The sequence below is a fragment of the Poromitra crassiceps genome (assembly GCF_964638095.1).
Source record: "Poromitra crassiceps genome assembly, chromosome: 15".
NCBI lineage: Eukaryota > Metazoa > Chordata > Actinopteri > Beryciformes > Melamphaidae > Poromitra > Poromitra crassiceps.
Genome location: NC_139634.1, coordinates 29,481,614 through 29,497,725, shown reverse-complemented (window position 1 = coordinate 29,497,725; position 16,112 = coordinate 29,481,614). Strand labels below are relative to the sequence as shown.

At 43.7% G+C, this 16,112-nt stretch overlaps 1 protein-coding gene across 1 annotated transcript; it reads right to left on the bottom strand.

Moving 5' to 3' along the window:
• Nucleotides 1–292: 292 nt before the first annotated feature.
• cenpi (centromere protein I) lies at nucleotides 293–15,859 on the bottom strand. The gene is made up of 20 exons (XM_083652460.1): nucleotides 15,672–15,859; nucleotides 14,605–14,742; nucleotides 13,268–13,386; nucleotides 10,016–10,123; nucleotides 9,492–9,540; nucleotides 9,265–9,311; nucleotides 8,852–8,941; nucleotides 8,618–8,749; nucleotides 8,327–8,464; nucleotides 6,312–6,432; nucleotides 5,974–6,068; nucleotides 5,718–5,835; nucleotides 5,418–5,482; nucleotides 5,085–5,194; nucleotides 4,753–4,888; nucleotides 2,966–3,090; nucleotides 2,316–2,364; nucleotides 1,549–1,767; nucleotides 859–900; nucleotides 293–662 (listed from the first exon to the last, which is right to left on the bottom strand). Exons 1-20 carry the CDS (start codon nucleotides 15,850–15,852, stop codon nucleotides 546–548), a joined length of 2,199 nt encoding a protein of 732 aa, XP_083508586.1. The 5' UTR covers nucleotides 15,853–15,859; the 3' UTR covers nucleotides 293–545.
• Nucleotides 15,860–16,112: the final 253 nt, after the last annotated feature.

Sequence of the window (16,112 nt, the reverse complement as noted above, 5' to 3'; positions counted from 1 at the left end):
CTGGACAAAATTCTGCTCACTCACAGACACTTCTCATTCTTATACTAAGATTATTTCTTTATTTCTTCTTCAGTTAAAGTCCTAAGCTCAGTTATTTCTATCAATGTGCAAGAACCACAGGAAGGACAGATGCAAGCTGTATAAGAATGGACAATAAAACATAGAAGTAAACTAACAATCTTAATTCAAAGTAACTACCGTAATTCAATCCTAAGTAAAAATACAAATTTGTTTATTCTGGACACGGCATTTGTATTTGCATCGCCAAAAAAAAAACTGTTGAAAAATGCAAGATATACATTACATTTATGTACATAAAAATACAAAATAGATACAAATAGTTGGGTTGATGGGTTTGGTTCAATGGGGTTCAAAAGGGGAAAGGAGTTTTGTATTTGTATTTTCTTGCTTTGGAAGAGATGAGGGGATGAAATATGTACAAGTCTTTTATAAGGTGAGATTTGTCAGATCCAAGAGGTTGTGTTTATTCTTTCCCATTGAGTTGAGTGTCTACCTCTCTGGGCTGTGGACCGACTGTCGCCCTGTCACTCGTCCGCTGTGGGTCGCCACCCGACGACAAACTGAACAAACTCTTTAAGGCCGTCAAAGCCCTGGGAAAACAGATACTCCAGGTACCAGCCCTTTGTCCATGCCTTGGAACTCTGAAAACATGCACACGCACAGTTATATACAGGACGTCTAAAGACTTCCACGATCAAACAGGTCTCTCTGATCATTGCAAAAAGAAAAAGAAAAGAAAAAAGTCTATGAAATATGAATGCTAAACTTCAAACTGACATCATTCACTACACGTGAAGTCTATTAACAAGGAGGAAATGAAAAGGAGACCAGCCATACCTTTATGGAATTGAGGTCCCTGCTCCTGCACTCTGGCCAACACTGATAAAGAGGGAACATAAATATTCATTGTCAACCCACATCTAGTAAATCTCAGCAGAACATCGCTGGAAGTTGCGCTCGGACAGAACCAAAAGAAGGTACGTGTATTATTAAATATGATGAAAACTCACGTCTCATGCAGCTCCCATGAATAATAAAATGCGCTACTGTATTAATGGATCTTCCATGAAAGATACATTAATAGGACATTTGTCTCCTTGTCTGGCCTGTAAGTCTGTTAACCAACTGGCTGCCTACTGGTACATCAAACGCCTCTTACAGACTGGAAGTCAGCATGAACTTTTCAGCAGGTGTTTTTAAAAAAGGCTAGGGGGCTCACCTGCTAGAGCGCGTACCACCAAGGCTTAGTCCCTCGTGTGGCCGAGGTTCGAATCCGACCCATGGTCCTTTGCCACATGTCATGCCCTCTCTCTGCTCACCTGTCTCCTGTCTTTCTACTGTCCTATCCAATAAAGGCAATAATCCCTCACCCCCCCAAAAAGGGAGAGGAAAAAGGCTAGAAGAATAATGTTTGTTTCACCCCCCACCCCCCGGGGCTGTGCTGCACCAGACAGGAGCCTATCCAAATCTCTCTGCACAAGACAAATCATAAAGTGGACCAAAGCATCCAAAATGCCACACACCCACCTTGTGGTGAAAGTCGACAGCGTAGCTCAAGAAGGCAGGGTGGCGGATGAGGTTGAAGCTGGCCCAGTACTGCGGCACTTTGCACGCCGCCAGCAGCTCCTCTCCCAGCTCGATCCCTGTGCCCGGCTGGAACATCTTGTCGTTCCACAGGCAGTGGCCCATGGCCATCAGGTAGTGGTTTAACTGAGCGTACGTCTGTTGGCTGATGTGAAAGGACAGCTGAAAAACAGATGAGAGTCGAAGGCAAGACAGAGTGGGAAGAGAATTAGATGAAAGAAAGATAGAAAGTGGGGGTGGGAAAGAGAGAGAGAAAAGAGCGTTCAATCAAAACACTGCATGTCTAAATATCTTGAGAACTTCACCAAGGTTGGATATTATGCGAGACATCATATTATACGAGGCCTCATTAACATGATCTCTAATGTTTGCTGCGCTTGATGAATTTACAAGCCGTTTACTGGGTCACTTTTCCTTGATAAGGTGCAGTGACAGTTTGTGTCATATAGGGCCAGTCGTATTAAAAAGGAATTAAAGGCCTGTCCGATCTTGTACCTTGAGATTTCGTTGCACTATATTTCAGTGTCCTACATAAATATAATTCATTGCTGTATTATAGATGCCTGTCCCAAATAAAGGCCGGTTGAGTTCAGTGATTGAAGCAAATAAATGCCTGTTTCTTTTTTTGGTGTGTGTTTTTTGCTTTGCGATTGATGATTACCGTAGTTAGATTTAGATCAATAAACCTCACGACAGATAGTTGTCCTTACCTCTCCCCGTCTTTCTTGTTGCTTGGCGGATCTCAAATTCACCTTGTACCTGCAAAAAGAAAAGGAAAAAAAGCAGTGACCTCTGATCCGGAATTGTAGGATAAGCAACTCTGTTGACATGCTCATTTCCAGCAAGCTAAACATGTTGAAGTATATATTTAACCTCATTAGTTATCACCGTGACCCGCACGAGCCCTGAAAGAAGATGCAGAGTACAACAGCGTTCTTTTGTCACAATATTTATGCTTTGCTTTGGAATAGTTTTACTTCACTTCCCCAGGCTACAGTCAGTTAGCTGACATCGTAGGATGTATGCAATTCAAGCTTGTTGTAAATTATGCTTGAATTCTACATATGAGAGGACAGGAGAGCTTAAGTGTATTGCCTCTTAGCCTTTCATTATCATAAATCGTACATGTCAGATTAACTGAAGAAGTGCGATGAAGCCATTTCTGATTCCAGGTCCTTTTCATCATCAAACATGCATAATACAAATGACATATTACATGCAGGGTATTTTGCACTCAACATACAGCTGGTGTGTGTGTGTGTGTGTGTGTGTGTGTGTGTGTGTGTGTGTGTGTGTACGAGGTTGAGATCAAGATAATCGTGTGACAGTAGTCTGTAGCATGGAAATGATGAGTCCTCACCTGTAGATGATGTGGGCCAGTCTGTCCACACTAACGGGGTCAGTGGCAAACAGGGCCAGGTAAAACACTCCCTTTGGGGGCAACACCACCAGGGGGAGCCCAAACTTCAGAAACATGTCACACACCTGGGGGGGAGGAGAGAAATGAGCATGCATAGACCCAAGCACATGCACAGTGACCGAGCAGAGGTGAGCAGAGGTTTTCAAAGTGGGAGGCGGGCCTTCCCAGGGGGTCCCCAAGCAGTTTCAGGGGAGGCTCAGTGAATGGAAGTGAAAAATTATATCATTGGTTATTAACTCATTGAGTGCCATGGACGAGTATGTTCGTCAATTGGTTTAGTAACGTAGAGTGCCAAGGACGAGTATGTTCGTCAATTGCGTTTTTTGACGGTGGGACGTGCATCAAAGCCAGATCCATCTCCTGTGAAAGTATGGTGGCTGTTGAATGTGTAAAAGCTATTTTAGGGACCCATTAGGTGGCGACAGTGCTCTCCAGATTACAGAAAGGCGAGGAAAAAACAGAGAAGAAGTCGTTGGGGAAATGCATGAAGCATAACGTTAGCTGTGCCTGCAGCAGCCAATCTGCTTCCACAATTGAGCACCTCCGTGTCCGCTGCGATAGCCCATCCGCATGATTTTGTTATTAGTTGTTATTATTCTCAAATGGAAGCATGGGAGCTGGTGACAAATACACGCGGAACGCTGTAAAAAAGCTGGATGTAGCGGACTTTTCAGTGCAGAGCAAACGCAGCAGAAAGCCCCAGAGACACTCCCATACGGAGGAGGAGTGTGCAGTTGAGGGGGGGGGGGGGGGGGGGCACGCAGAGCAGCACACAACACTGACCCAGACAGCAGGACAGGATTGGCAAACGCAAGCCAGAATATCTGATGCCCACCAGCAGCAAATCAAGACCAGCAAGAAGCTGCAACCAGCAGCGCACGCAGGGGCCAGCGCTGCTGGTTGCAGCTAAAAAATATTGTTTTGCCAAACAAAATTCCTTGGTTTTCGCTGTTCTATTGAAGGAAATTATTTTTGAGGTGTGACTACATCAGAAAATATTAGCTTAGGTCAGTGATGTGCATGAAATGTTTAATTTCACAAAAGGCTCTTTATCTCAGCTTCTAGAAAAAAACGGCTGTTTTTGGTTAAATCAAGCTATCTTCTCCGGCTGATAACTAAAGAACGGAAAATGATATCAATAAACCTGTTTTTGCTGATGATAGAATAGAGTCTCATCGTTCTTTTTGCGTGTTCGGTGTTTACATAGTAATATCACACAATATTCTGTGGGCCTCGAGAAATCACTGAAAACGCTCTGAAACTCTGGCACTGGGAGCGTCCGTTCTCCAAAAGTGGCTGGCACTCAATGAGTTAAAAGGAGATCTCATAGGATAGCATAAATGTGTGTGATTCGGTTAAAGAGATAGTTCAGAGATACAGCAGTTTGGGGGAATTTGACTGTTTTCCCCCACTTTCCCTGAGTTGGAACAGATTAATGCCTTCAGACAGACATTTGTATGTATTTGGTGTAGTCTGAAGGATGTCTTAACTCAATTGTTGAGTATCTATCTATGGGATCAAATAACATAATCATGACCCCATAGGCATCCAGGAATAGAGCGAGGGGGGCTCAGTTTTCCAAGCTTTGTCTGGGGGGAGGCCCACAGTCTCAGACTTTGAAAACCCCTGCTATAGAGGCAGCTAACAAGTCCAGGGATTGATTGTGATTTGATCGTGCCGTACAAAAGGGACAAAGTAAAGACATGCATCAGCATGAGCCTAGTTACCGTCTCGTAGAAGTCCAGGGTGAAACTGAGCAAGAGAGGGTGGCAGCCTTCAAGCTGAAGGCCCGCAGAAGAGAGGCGGCCCACGAAATGCACCAGTTCCATCAAGGAATCCTGGTACCCTGACAGACTCATGTTCCTGGAAAAGAGGGCACAGCAGAGAGTCAGTCACCTCAACACACGTGTCCGTTTGGAGCCTGAAAGGACTGCGTAGGTGTGAGAAAATGGTTACAGTGCTACATTGTAATCAATGAATCAATTCTCATGACGTGTTTGAGGTCTACTGCTCGTTTATGCCCGGGTCCCCAGGAACAGGACGTATGTGTGAGACTTACATGGGGGCGTGGCTGTTAACGCTGATCTCCAAGCCATCCTCGTGAGAGTACACAGAGTGCCGGGTCAGCCACTGCAACAGCATACTGTTCAGACACTCTATCAAAGCACACTGGAAAGAGTGCCCACACACAAAGAGGAGGGGAAAGGGTTAATCACAGTGAGAACGCGCTCGGCGCCTCGAGTAAGAGCCATAATGAGTGCTACTGCTTTATAAATACAAAATGTCATCTAGGGTTCTGCTTTATTAGGCAACAGTCAGAGTTTCTCTGTCTGAGTCAAATACAGTAGCAGCAAGCTAGTCGTACTACTAGTCGAAAGCTACCATTCTCTACCTTGAAAAACAGCGTGGATGTGAAGAACAGCTGCATGAGGGGCTCAAACAGGAGCTGTTGGATACCTGGGGAGAGATAGAGGATTACAGTCGCATCGGCCACATCAGTCAGTGCGCCACCGTGCAATTCCCAGCACATGGCAGAATATGGGAGGCCTGGCTAACATGGGCATGTGGATGCATTTTAATTTGGGGAGACTGCACGGCTGGGCCGGAAATCGAGTGTGTCTGTGTGTGACAGAGACACCGAGAGAATGAGGGAGACAGACTGACTGACAGACACAAGTGGTGGAGGACTCACGGGAACTGGGGGGAGCGGCGATGTTGGTCAGCAGGCTGAGGATCTGCGGGCGGAAGAGGGAACCATCCCAGACGGTGAGAAATCTGTAGAGAAAGGTCTCTGTGCTGGAGAATCCCTCCTGGGTGAGCAAATTGGACACAAAAAAAACATGTCTGTTGTATCACTTATTAATAAGCAGTGAGTGTCAGCTGAGTGCACGGGAAGACCGGTGTGTGTGAGAGAGAGGTCGGCGTCGGGCCTGAAGGGTGAGCCTCACCTGGAGAAACTGCTCTGTGGTCAGCAACGTGTCCAAAAACTGTAGAGCCTCCTCTGAATTCTGGGAGCCTCCTCTGTCGCTGCAGAATAAAAACTCTTCAAAGAAAGAGAAAAGGGGGATTTAGCAGATGAAATGGTCAAGGGAACAAAAGGAAAAAAGCAAGACGATTTCCGATTTTATGTCTTTTGACAGATCCTCCCTCTCTTTTAAAATCTTTCCCTGAAAGAATCCCCTTGATATGCAAACTAGATAACGTTGTTTGGGTTCAACTCGAGGTGAGCTTTGCTTTCGATGCATCTTCCTGATGGAAGTCGTTTTGTAGTTGCTATCGCCCTTACCTTCGTGGAGAGCATGGCCAATCCAGTAGTTTAGGCGTAGGAAGGAAGACTCATCCTGTACACAGTCCAGGTACTGCAGTGTCAAAGTGTTGCCCAGCAGAGAGCCCATCTGAGCGGGCAGCTGGCGTAAATGAAGGGAGGGAAAAAACATACATCCAAAGAAAAAGTCAGATAAATAATAGTGGACAATAGTATAAAATATGCATGACTGACTATGAGTAGCACAGAGATGTAATAAAGAAACCGTTCAGTGTTTCCCACACACAGGCAGGCTGCCCAGGTATAATTATGGCCGGCAAAGGATATATTTGGTGACCCATTATAGTTTTATTTTATTTCATTATTATTAATCTAAATCTGTCCGAGAGAACACCGCCATCCGCGATCGATTAACCAGTGGACAATCTCCCCTTGCTCTACCCCTCCCATACCTGTTCGTTCGTGGTCTAGCTGCTAGTCAGTATATACTGATAACGGTAATATTACATTTTTGACTCTGAATGTATTCTCCCTCAATCCAGCTATTGAAAAATATTTTCAAAGGACTAACGGAACCATCTAAAGTTGGATCATTTTTTGTCATCCAGGTAATGGGATCCTTTATTGATAATATCCTATTGACAATATAAGAGAATACAAGAATAAGGCACCCCCACAAGGCCACAACCATCCCCCATCCACTGCCCCCCCGGCCAGCCCACCTACCTGTAGCCACATGGTCTCTCTAGTCAAATCACATCAAAGACAGACATACAGTATAAACACGTGTGTGTGTGTGTGTGTGTGTGTGTGTGTGTGTGTGTGTGTGTGTGTGTGTGTGTGTGTGACACACACCTAAAGGCCAGGGCACAAAGCTGATCTCTGTGCTAAATCGGCTCAAATCAGGAGATTAGTTCACCTACTGAAGACGAATCCTTGTTTTCACTGAGTGGGCCATCAATCCGCTACTGGGCTAATTCTTCGCTATCCAGTAATCCTCATAATGCCAGCATTGGGACATTTCTCCCAACACTCAAGACATTTTCCAGTCTCCTGGTGTGTTTGAACAGCTGCTTCCCAATATGGGGACTTTGTCAAGTATAAAAACTGAATTAGAACCACGGGGAAGACAGATTGTCGACGGACACGGCTCGCTCTTCCAATAATTACGGGGCAAATGCATCGTTATTCTGAGAAAGCAACATTGTGGTTTTAACAAGGCGAGTGCAGGCGAGGGAGGAGAGAATCAATGATCCCCCTGAATAGTTTTCATCTAGATGATTGACTGTACTCATCTGTCCTTCCAGGCACATGGTAAACTACGGCTCCTCGGCTATAAAAACTGTTGATGCTATTCGCCATCTGAGCACCTTATTAATACCCATGTTGGCTTTGTAAGCAGTGAAAGATACATTTATGTAGCATGAAGCATAAAAGCCCTTAAGCCATTTTAAATGATGCGTGTTGGTTTATCGGGGTCATTGGATCTGCAGAGCAAACAAACATTTATGGGGAGGGCTTTTTAAATGGCCGTTCGCTTTGTGACTTTTTCAATGGATTACTCAGATACATCTCTTTTCATTGTTCATAGAGGATAAACAAACCAATGATGAAGGCTGTAAACAGAGCAACGGCACGTTCAGTAAGTAAATGACAAGCAGAGTGGTCAGGAAACTGCTTTAAGCATGAATGTAATAAAGAAATGACCAGTACCTGTGGCCTGATACTTGATCCAGGCAAAAATATACAAGTGACACAGTGCCACCCAGTGGCCATGATGAAATATCACAAGTTAGTGGGATCATTCATTCTAGTGGCGTGCAGAATTTGGAAATTGACATGAACTTTATTCTGCTGCTTAAATGATCATCTTCCATCTGTTCCTAATCCAGGTGTTTTGGGGCTATAGCACTACCAACAGTGGTGGCAGAGCCTGAGGTACAGAGAGGTAGAGGCTGAGAGAGAGAGAGAGAGAGAGAGAGAGACTGAAGCAGATTCAGAAGTAGAATTCAAAGAGTTGTCCTGGGATAACTGACCTCGATAAGGTGGAGATTTTCCAGCAGTTGAGAGAAAGAGTCAATCTGCACCAGAGGAACCACCTTTCTGCTGGAGATGGCGTCGGTCTGAGCCTCGGTGTGGACCGCAGCACGCAATGGTGGCAGTTCCAGATGTTTCTGGGACAGTATAGAAAAACAGGCAAATGAGTATGCAGGCAAGCCTAGGCTATTTCATTTCCTGGAATTAATCCTGATGCAAACATGAAAGGAAAAACATCAATTTTCAAACTTCAAACAACCGAATCAGACAAAATCAACGCATGTCCATACCCTTTTCCTAGTTTTGGTCTTATCTTTCATCCCAAAGGTCAGACTGATGTCGGGGACAACCTGGGAGTTGTTCCTTTTCTGCACCGCATTCAATGCTGATTTCCAGGGGCCGTTGTGACTCCTGAAACCAGCCTGAAAGACAAGAGCACGAACACGATCACTACGGTGCTTTTGATGATCATCATGTTATAATGAAAGCAAAGTGGGCGTGCAGCGCACAGTCCATGTACAAACCCTGATTCGTGACGGGATGGAGAGCGTCACCAACTCGGGGCAAAACACTTTGTACAGCAACAGTAAGTGCAAGAGATACGGCTTGTTGCCCTGAGGAGAAAGGAGATCATATGAACAGACTGTTTCGGACACGTCTTTGAGCTAGGCATTTGATTGAGGTTTCTAATTATATGCAAATTATATATGGGAGGATAAAGTGTTTATGGGAACAGTACAGATAAACAGATAAACAGTTTATGGGAACAGTATATCCCTCCTCAAATGTATCATTGATTGAGTCAATGGATTGAATGAATGAGGAGGTCATGTACTCGTTTTCTGACAGATGGAAGAACTGAGATGTGGAAACGGGAGGTTGAATCTATGACATTTGATCACATAAAATCTGCAAAGGGCAAACAGAGGACGGTTACCTGTTTAGACTGTAGATCCATCAGCTTCCTGAATCTGTAGAGTTGCACTATGATGGGCGGGAAGAGAGAGTGAAGCAGTGGATTATGCTTAGTGAAGGGATGAAGACAACACAAACATAAACATGGGATAATGGAGGAACCCGGGAAAACGAATCAATGGCAGATGTATATATAAAAAAAACAAAAAACATGTAATATTACCCCGGGTGTGATCATGTTTGGCTTACCATTTTCCTTTCGGGTCAAAAGGCACAACAGATGACAGATGAAAGGACACTGAAAAAATTGCAACACAATTTGATCATTAATTCACAAACATCAAAATGAGGGACTGGTGCAGTCACAAACCACAATTAAGATGGAGAATTGAGATGATTAACTCCACCAAAACAAACCCTGTTGTCGTCTATAAACTTTATGCTTGACCTGAACCGGATCAACTAATGGTCCGTCTTTCTAGTCAGGCAGACATTTAGCTCCCTCTAGCTCCCTGAGACTGTTTCTGCGCCTGGGGCACAGCATACATAAACCAAGTAGCATTTGCCAATTTATTCATGCAGTATTTATTCTAAGCTCTGACAGATACAAATATAAATATGCCCTTTAAATCAAATGTTGAATTAAGATTAGTAAACTTCGGATTGCCTTGCTCAAACAGTTGTAAATAAATAGTATACAAATTTGATTTGATGCCGTCACATTTGTGGTAAGCAGCTTATTACAAAAATACCAAGATCCTCACGACACATACCAGATTTTCCTCTGTCACAAAGTTGAAGAGGAAGCCGTAGATGGCTCGAAGCTTGTCCTTAGCGTCAATCATGTTAAAAATGGTCAACACCCATTTTATGAAAAGAACCTGGGAACATATGGATACATGCATTGGACACACTCCGATTCATGAATTATTAGGTTAAAACCTAACCAGACATGACACATACAGACTCTCAGGCACGACAGGCAGGTAAACAAACACTCACTCATCACGACATAGAACCTCTTATACACAATAGGTGTGGTTTTGTTGATTTCCAGTTATTTCTCCAGACTGAATAATGCATGAATACAAAGTAAACAGACATCTTAATTTAGTGGTCTTAATTCACAGCCTGCAGCTTAAAAATTGGTCGGGTGACTGTCAGCTCCACAAACAGTCATTTCACAAAATGGCCACTGGTAACGCGAACAGATAAATTAAACTCACACTCCATGTTAAAATGCCCGACTTTGTAACAGGAATAAGCATGTTTACAGTGCTTGGTTCAAAACACGGGTTTGGTCTATATACTGTAGCTAATTTCACTTTTCATGACTACTGTACAGGGGATGTATTTTTATATAAAAAGAATAGAAACCGCACACTCTGGCTCCGATGCAATGAATTTAATAAAAAGACAACGTTTCGGCCTCTCACAAAGGAGATGGTGTTACAAGGTTACAATGGACCTCTTTCACAGCTGCCACCCCGCATCCAAAAGGCAGGAAGGAGGTGCAACCAACGCACCAACCAGGGACCCAGGACTGGAACACCTAAATGAACCAATGTGAATTCTCACCCTGGATGGTTTTTACCATTCATTGTTTGTTTGGCTGTAAAGGTTCTATATTGTAACTTTTTTGTCATTGGAAAATTGTGCTTTTCACACTTGGATCACTTGTAAGTTCTCATTCACTTGCAGTGACTGACTGATTCTAATTGATTGGCTGCACCTGATTCTAATTGATTGGCTGCACCTGTGGACTAGGTGTGTCTCTGTTACAAGACTGTGCTCTTCACCTTGTTTGTACATGACTTGACAAAGGCCACCAGGCCGAAACGTTGTCTTTTTATTAAATTCATTGCATCGGAGCCAGAGTGTGCGGTTTCTATTCTTTTTATAGATTCTTGTCCGTCACCGGCACCTCGTTGAGATTTCATGGTGTGCATTCTCTCCATTTTTGACAGGTGTATTTTTATATAACTCACCCGTTTAGAGTAAAATAGATGATATAAAAGACTATGTTTTTGGGTGTGATTGACAGGTCACAGTGAAAAAACAAATATGCGCACACATCCAAGAAAGAAGTTACAGGTGCTGGACAAAACATAACTATAACAGAGAGAGAAGGTCCGCACACTGAGGCTCCATCAGTGCTTCTTTATTTGCAACGTTTCGATCTCGAGGATCATTGTCAAGCAATGGATGAGACAGTGACTACGTTTACATGCATACAATACACTATTATTCGGAAAATGACAATATTCTGAATTTGATAAGGGTCATGTAAACAGCATATTCCAGTTGCATTTTCCGAATTTGGCCTTTTTCCGAATTTAGCATTTTCTGAGTAAGACATGATGTGGGTTATTCCAGTATTATTCGGGTTTTAGGATGATTCTTTGATCATGTATACAGCGTATTCGGAATATGCGTCTCAATCAGGGTTTTTACTGCAGTTTGCGACGCATGTTGCCTGTTTGCGGGCAACTGATGTGTGCTAGAAAGCACTAGAAGAGTTGATATAATCATATAATCCCCACCATCTCTGGCATGCGAAAAGAAAAGCCGACATTTCTGATCGGGAGCAGATGAGAAACATCGATTTAAAGAGAGATATTTAAAGAGAGAGTGGTGCCCACGGAAGTCCAAAATGTTTCGTGAGCCTGCAAGGTAATAACGTAGGCTACTAGCCTACTTTTTATGAAAGACTTGAATGTGCAAATATCGCAACACCAAACAGCAAGCTCCTGAAATGGACCAAGTGATGCTGGTAAGCTGCTCTGTTTATTCTCAACAGAAAAACTCTGCTGATTCTACCTGCACCCCCCCACCCTTTACGTGTAAACGGGAATATTAGTGGATTATTCATTTAGTCAGAATATTGTCATTTTCCGAATATGTGCAAAAGCCGGAATATTGTGTGCATGTAAACGTACTCAGTGAGATGGATGACTTACATACAGGCAAGCATTAATCAGCCTAGATCAATGCCACCTGCTGCTCCCAGCACCAGGGAGGAACCAGCAAAGAGCCACACAGTGGCATTCACACATACATGAAAAAGAAAGAAAGACTTTTTGCTTGACAAAGATCCTTGAGATCGAAACGTTGCAAATACAGAATCACTGATGGACCCTCGGTGTGTGGACCTTCTCTCTTTGTGATTGACAGGTTGCCTGTCCAGGGAGCATGCAGCTTGCCGATCACGGACCAATAGCAGGCCGAGCTGTGGCTCTGGGAAACCCCTCGTCTCGTGCGAGCTGCGCAAGGGCCCCAAGATAGTGACAGGCCACACTAGGTTTCAAACATTGATCATCCCAAAACGGGAGTGGTTAGGTCCATTTTATTTACAGTCCGTATTAAATACCCAGAATCATATAGCGTCACATGATCAGCAGTTGGCATACAGCATGGTCATGTTTGCCAAACCAGCACGTCTGTGATCACTTGATATAAAAAAAGGCAAAATATTTTGCTTTAAAGTTTTGTCACTTCATGTGGACTGTAATTTAATTTAGCAAAATAGGGTGAATCTATGGGGTCTTAATTAGGAGAGGGTGGGGTGCTCTTTTCTGTTGCATCTGCCAGTGTATGAATTTAGCCAGGGCCAAGGGCAAAAATGCCCCAAGAAATCTCAGAATGCCCCTAAAAACCATGATCGAGGGGCAAAAATGTCCCCCAGTAATTAAGATTTTGATCATTACATTTTCATTCAATTTCCATCCCTAAACCACACTCAGCACAAGCTGGTGGTTGCCAGAGGAAGGACACACTCACACAAACAGCGCTGTTGTTCACACTATGCTTTAGCAACTTTATGCACTACCGGTAATTATATATTTTTTAAGTGCCCCCAAAATGTTGTAAATGCCCCCATTTTTCAGACAGCGGGGGCAAAAGTGCCCCCCCACCACCACACACACACACACACACACACACTGATCTGAGGAGGTATTATAGGCAAGCCCAACACAAATGACATTGTAAGACAGTTGTAAGTCAATCAATTATTTGGTCTTTACTTGTGTAGAGATCGCTATTTTGCCGACACACAGCCAAGCTACCGCTCCAACAACGGCCTCCTGTGGCACCACGGTGGCAGGGATCAGACACTTCAGCACTCGGACACACGGACCACGTCCTACACAGAGCAGAGACCGCAAAAAGAAAAACACATGTAGATTATTAAGAGACACCACCTGGGCTGGGCGATATGACTTCAAATCAATATCACGATTATTTCAAACTTTTCTCGTTTACGATTAATGAACAATTATTTATTTTGTATATTTCTTTTTAACACTGCCCTCATAGTTCTCTGACAAGTTCTGTACTATGTTTTTCATTATCACATGCATTGGGGAAAGTATTAACCAAATTAACATTCTTCATTTAATTTAATTACTAAATGAATTGACACCAGCAAGATTAAGTCAGTTAGAGGTTCTACATGTTGGTATACATTTTTGGTTAATTGCCCAGCCCTAGACTAGACACCACCTACTTAACACAGGTGTTTCAAGGCAGACAATTTGTGTTCGAAACTTATGAAAACTATGTTCACATCAAACTGATAATTACATATCACATCTACTGCATAAGCAATGTTTACCTCCAAAATGTTTGTAATTGGTCAATGAAACTATAGATATATTCACAGAGGGGTTAGACCCCACTCAGCAATCGTAAAATCACTGTAAACCATGACCCCTTGGGGCTTATTGCTTAATTATATTTAAAAAAAAAATGGGGGCACGGTGGCACAGTCGGTAGCGCTATCGCCTCACAGCTAGAAGGTCCTGAGTTCGATTCTCGCCTGGTGACGCTGTGGGCGCTGGAGTTGTGTCCCCCCCATATCTTCACTGCCCACTCCCCAGGTGGGTTATCTCGTCGAAAGGGCCTTTCTGTGTGGAGTTTGCATGTTCTCCCCGTGCTCCCCAGGGGGTTCCTCCATACATAACCCCCCACTAAAACGACAACATCCTAAGTTGGTCCCCGGGCGCTGGAAAGAAAAAGCGACCACTGCTCCTGGCCTGCCCCCCGGAGGAAAGGACAAGCCAGGATGGGTCAAATGCAGAGGACAAATTTCACCGGCCACCGTCAGCATGAGTGTGTTTGTGGCCGCATTGGTGTGTGACTGTGTGACAATAAAAGACGGGCTTGTCCGTCACTAACTGTTTAGTTCTGGTCAATTCAGATAACCTTCACCCCCCCCCCCCCCCCACTACTATCACACTAAAAAATAACCAATTTTCAATATGCTTCAGAGAGTAGACATACTATGGAATAAATATATCCATATACTAAGCCAAACACGCATCATCCATAATCTCTTATCAAGCGACATTAACAAACTTACCCATACGAAGGCTTATGGCAAACTCCAACATAATAGAGATGGCTTCTGGGGTAAGTCCTCTACTGTATGCCGCTCTCTCCACCAGCACCAGGTTCCTCTCCAACTCATCATTCCCCATACGTGGAGTGCCTGCTTTAACTGGAGGATGGGGGGAAGGGAGAGAGAGATAGAGAGAGATTGTCAGAACGAGCTAACGTTATGCATAGTAGTATAGACCAAATCAGCGGGGATGTTTACATTTACTTCCGGGTACCCCTGGGTCCACACATTATAATGGCAGTGGACGGCACAAACTGACGTGTTGAAGACAAAAACAGACAAAGAAGACAAAAATGTTTCGTCCCTGTTGTGTTGTTGTTTAATATCATTCATAACAACACTTTCACTAACGTTAGTGGAGACCAGACTAGCTAATTTACCTGTTGGACCAGACCAGAGTAGACTTGAAGCTAAATTAAATTAACGTGGCGTCAATAGCTCTGTCTGTAACGTTAACGAGTCTGCAAAAAAACAGCGAGTTTGACAGACAAACAAACGTTATTAGCATGCTAACACTACATAAAACAAACACAGAAGAAAGGATAGATACGTCGGACAAGCATGTTTACCAACCGTTTAACCATTTAAATTGAAAGTAGTCGGCCGAAAACAACGAGAGGGTTTGACAGCATTTATATGACAACACGCACATTTAAACCTGCCGCCTTCCCCAAGTGGTACCCGGAAGTAAATTTGTTTACATGGTGACGTCACGGTGATTTGGTCTATTCACATGATGCCATACATGCGCTTTACAACACACAGCTCAAACTAGCGTTAAGCATTCTATAATCGCCAGCTAGTTAGCTAACGTTAGCAGTTGCTAAGTTCACTAGGCGTGCACCTTGATGATCGGTAACGCAGGAGGCTATGCCACATATTAAAAAATTTAAAAAATTCCTGGCCATGCATGCCTAGTTTCTGTCTGTTTTCCTTGTTGTAAATACTGGATAATATATTGGTTACGCCATAGCCATCTAGCTAACATTGGCGTTGCTGTTGTTGGGTGTGTTGTGAGCCGTGCCTACCCTCTGAAAAGTACTTCAGCGCAAGAACAAACGGGTCTTCCCTCTCGCGTTTTCTTCTTTCTCTCTCTGCGACCCTGAAACTTTTGTTACAGCTCCGACTTGAGACAGATTGGCCGCTTTCAGACGACGAGTCATCCACCGACGTCGACAGGTTTAGGTTTAGCGTTTGCGTCGTTGCCATTGCTACACATTGCTAAAAACAAACTAGTTGTATCTCGTCTTCAGCCATTCAAAACCTCCGCCCGACCGTTTGCCGTGCGCTTGCGCAGTATACTCCTTCTTCTTCTTCTTCTTCTTCTTCTAGTGTTTTATGGCGGTTGGCAAACAACTTATGGTGCATTACCGCCACCTTCTGAAATGGAGTGTGGATCAGAATGGTTTTCTAAAACACTACACTATCCTGACTATATTCTTCTACTTAGTCCAGTTTCTTCTAGAAAT

Coding starts and splice junctions, on each gene's coding strand:
- cenpi (XM_083652460.1), bottom strand. CDS start 15,852: ATGGCAACGACGCAAACGCTAAACCTAAACCTGTCGACGTCGGTGGAT. Junction 6,433..8,326: donor AAAATCTCCACCTTATCGAG/GTCAGTTATCCC, acceptor CATTTACGCCAG/CTGCCCGCTCAGATGGGCTC. Junction 1,768..2,315: donor AACAAGAAAGACGGGGAGAG/GTAAGGACAACT, acceptor TCTGTTTTTCAG/CTGTCCTTTCACATCAGCCA.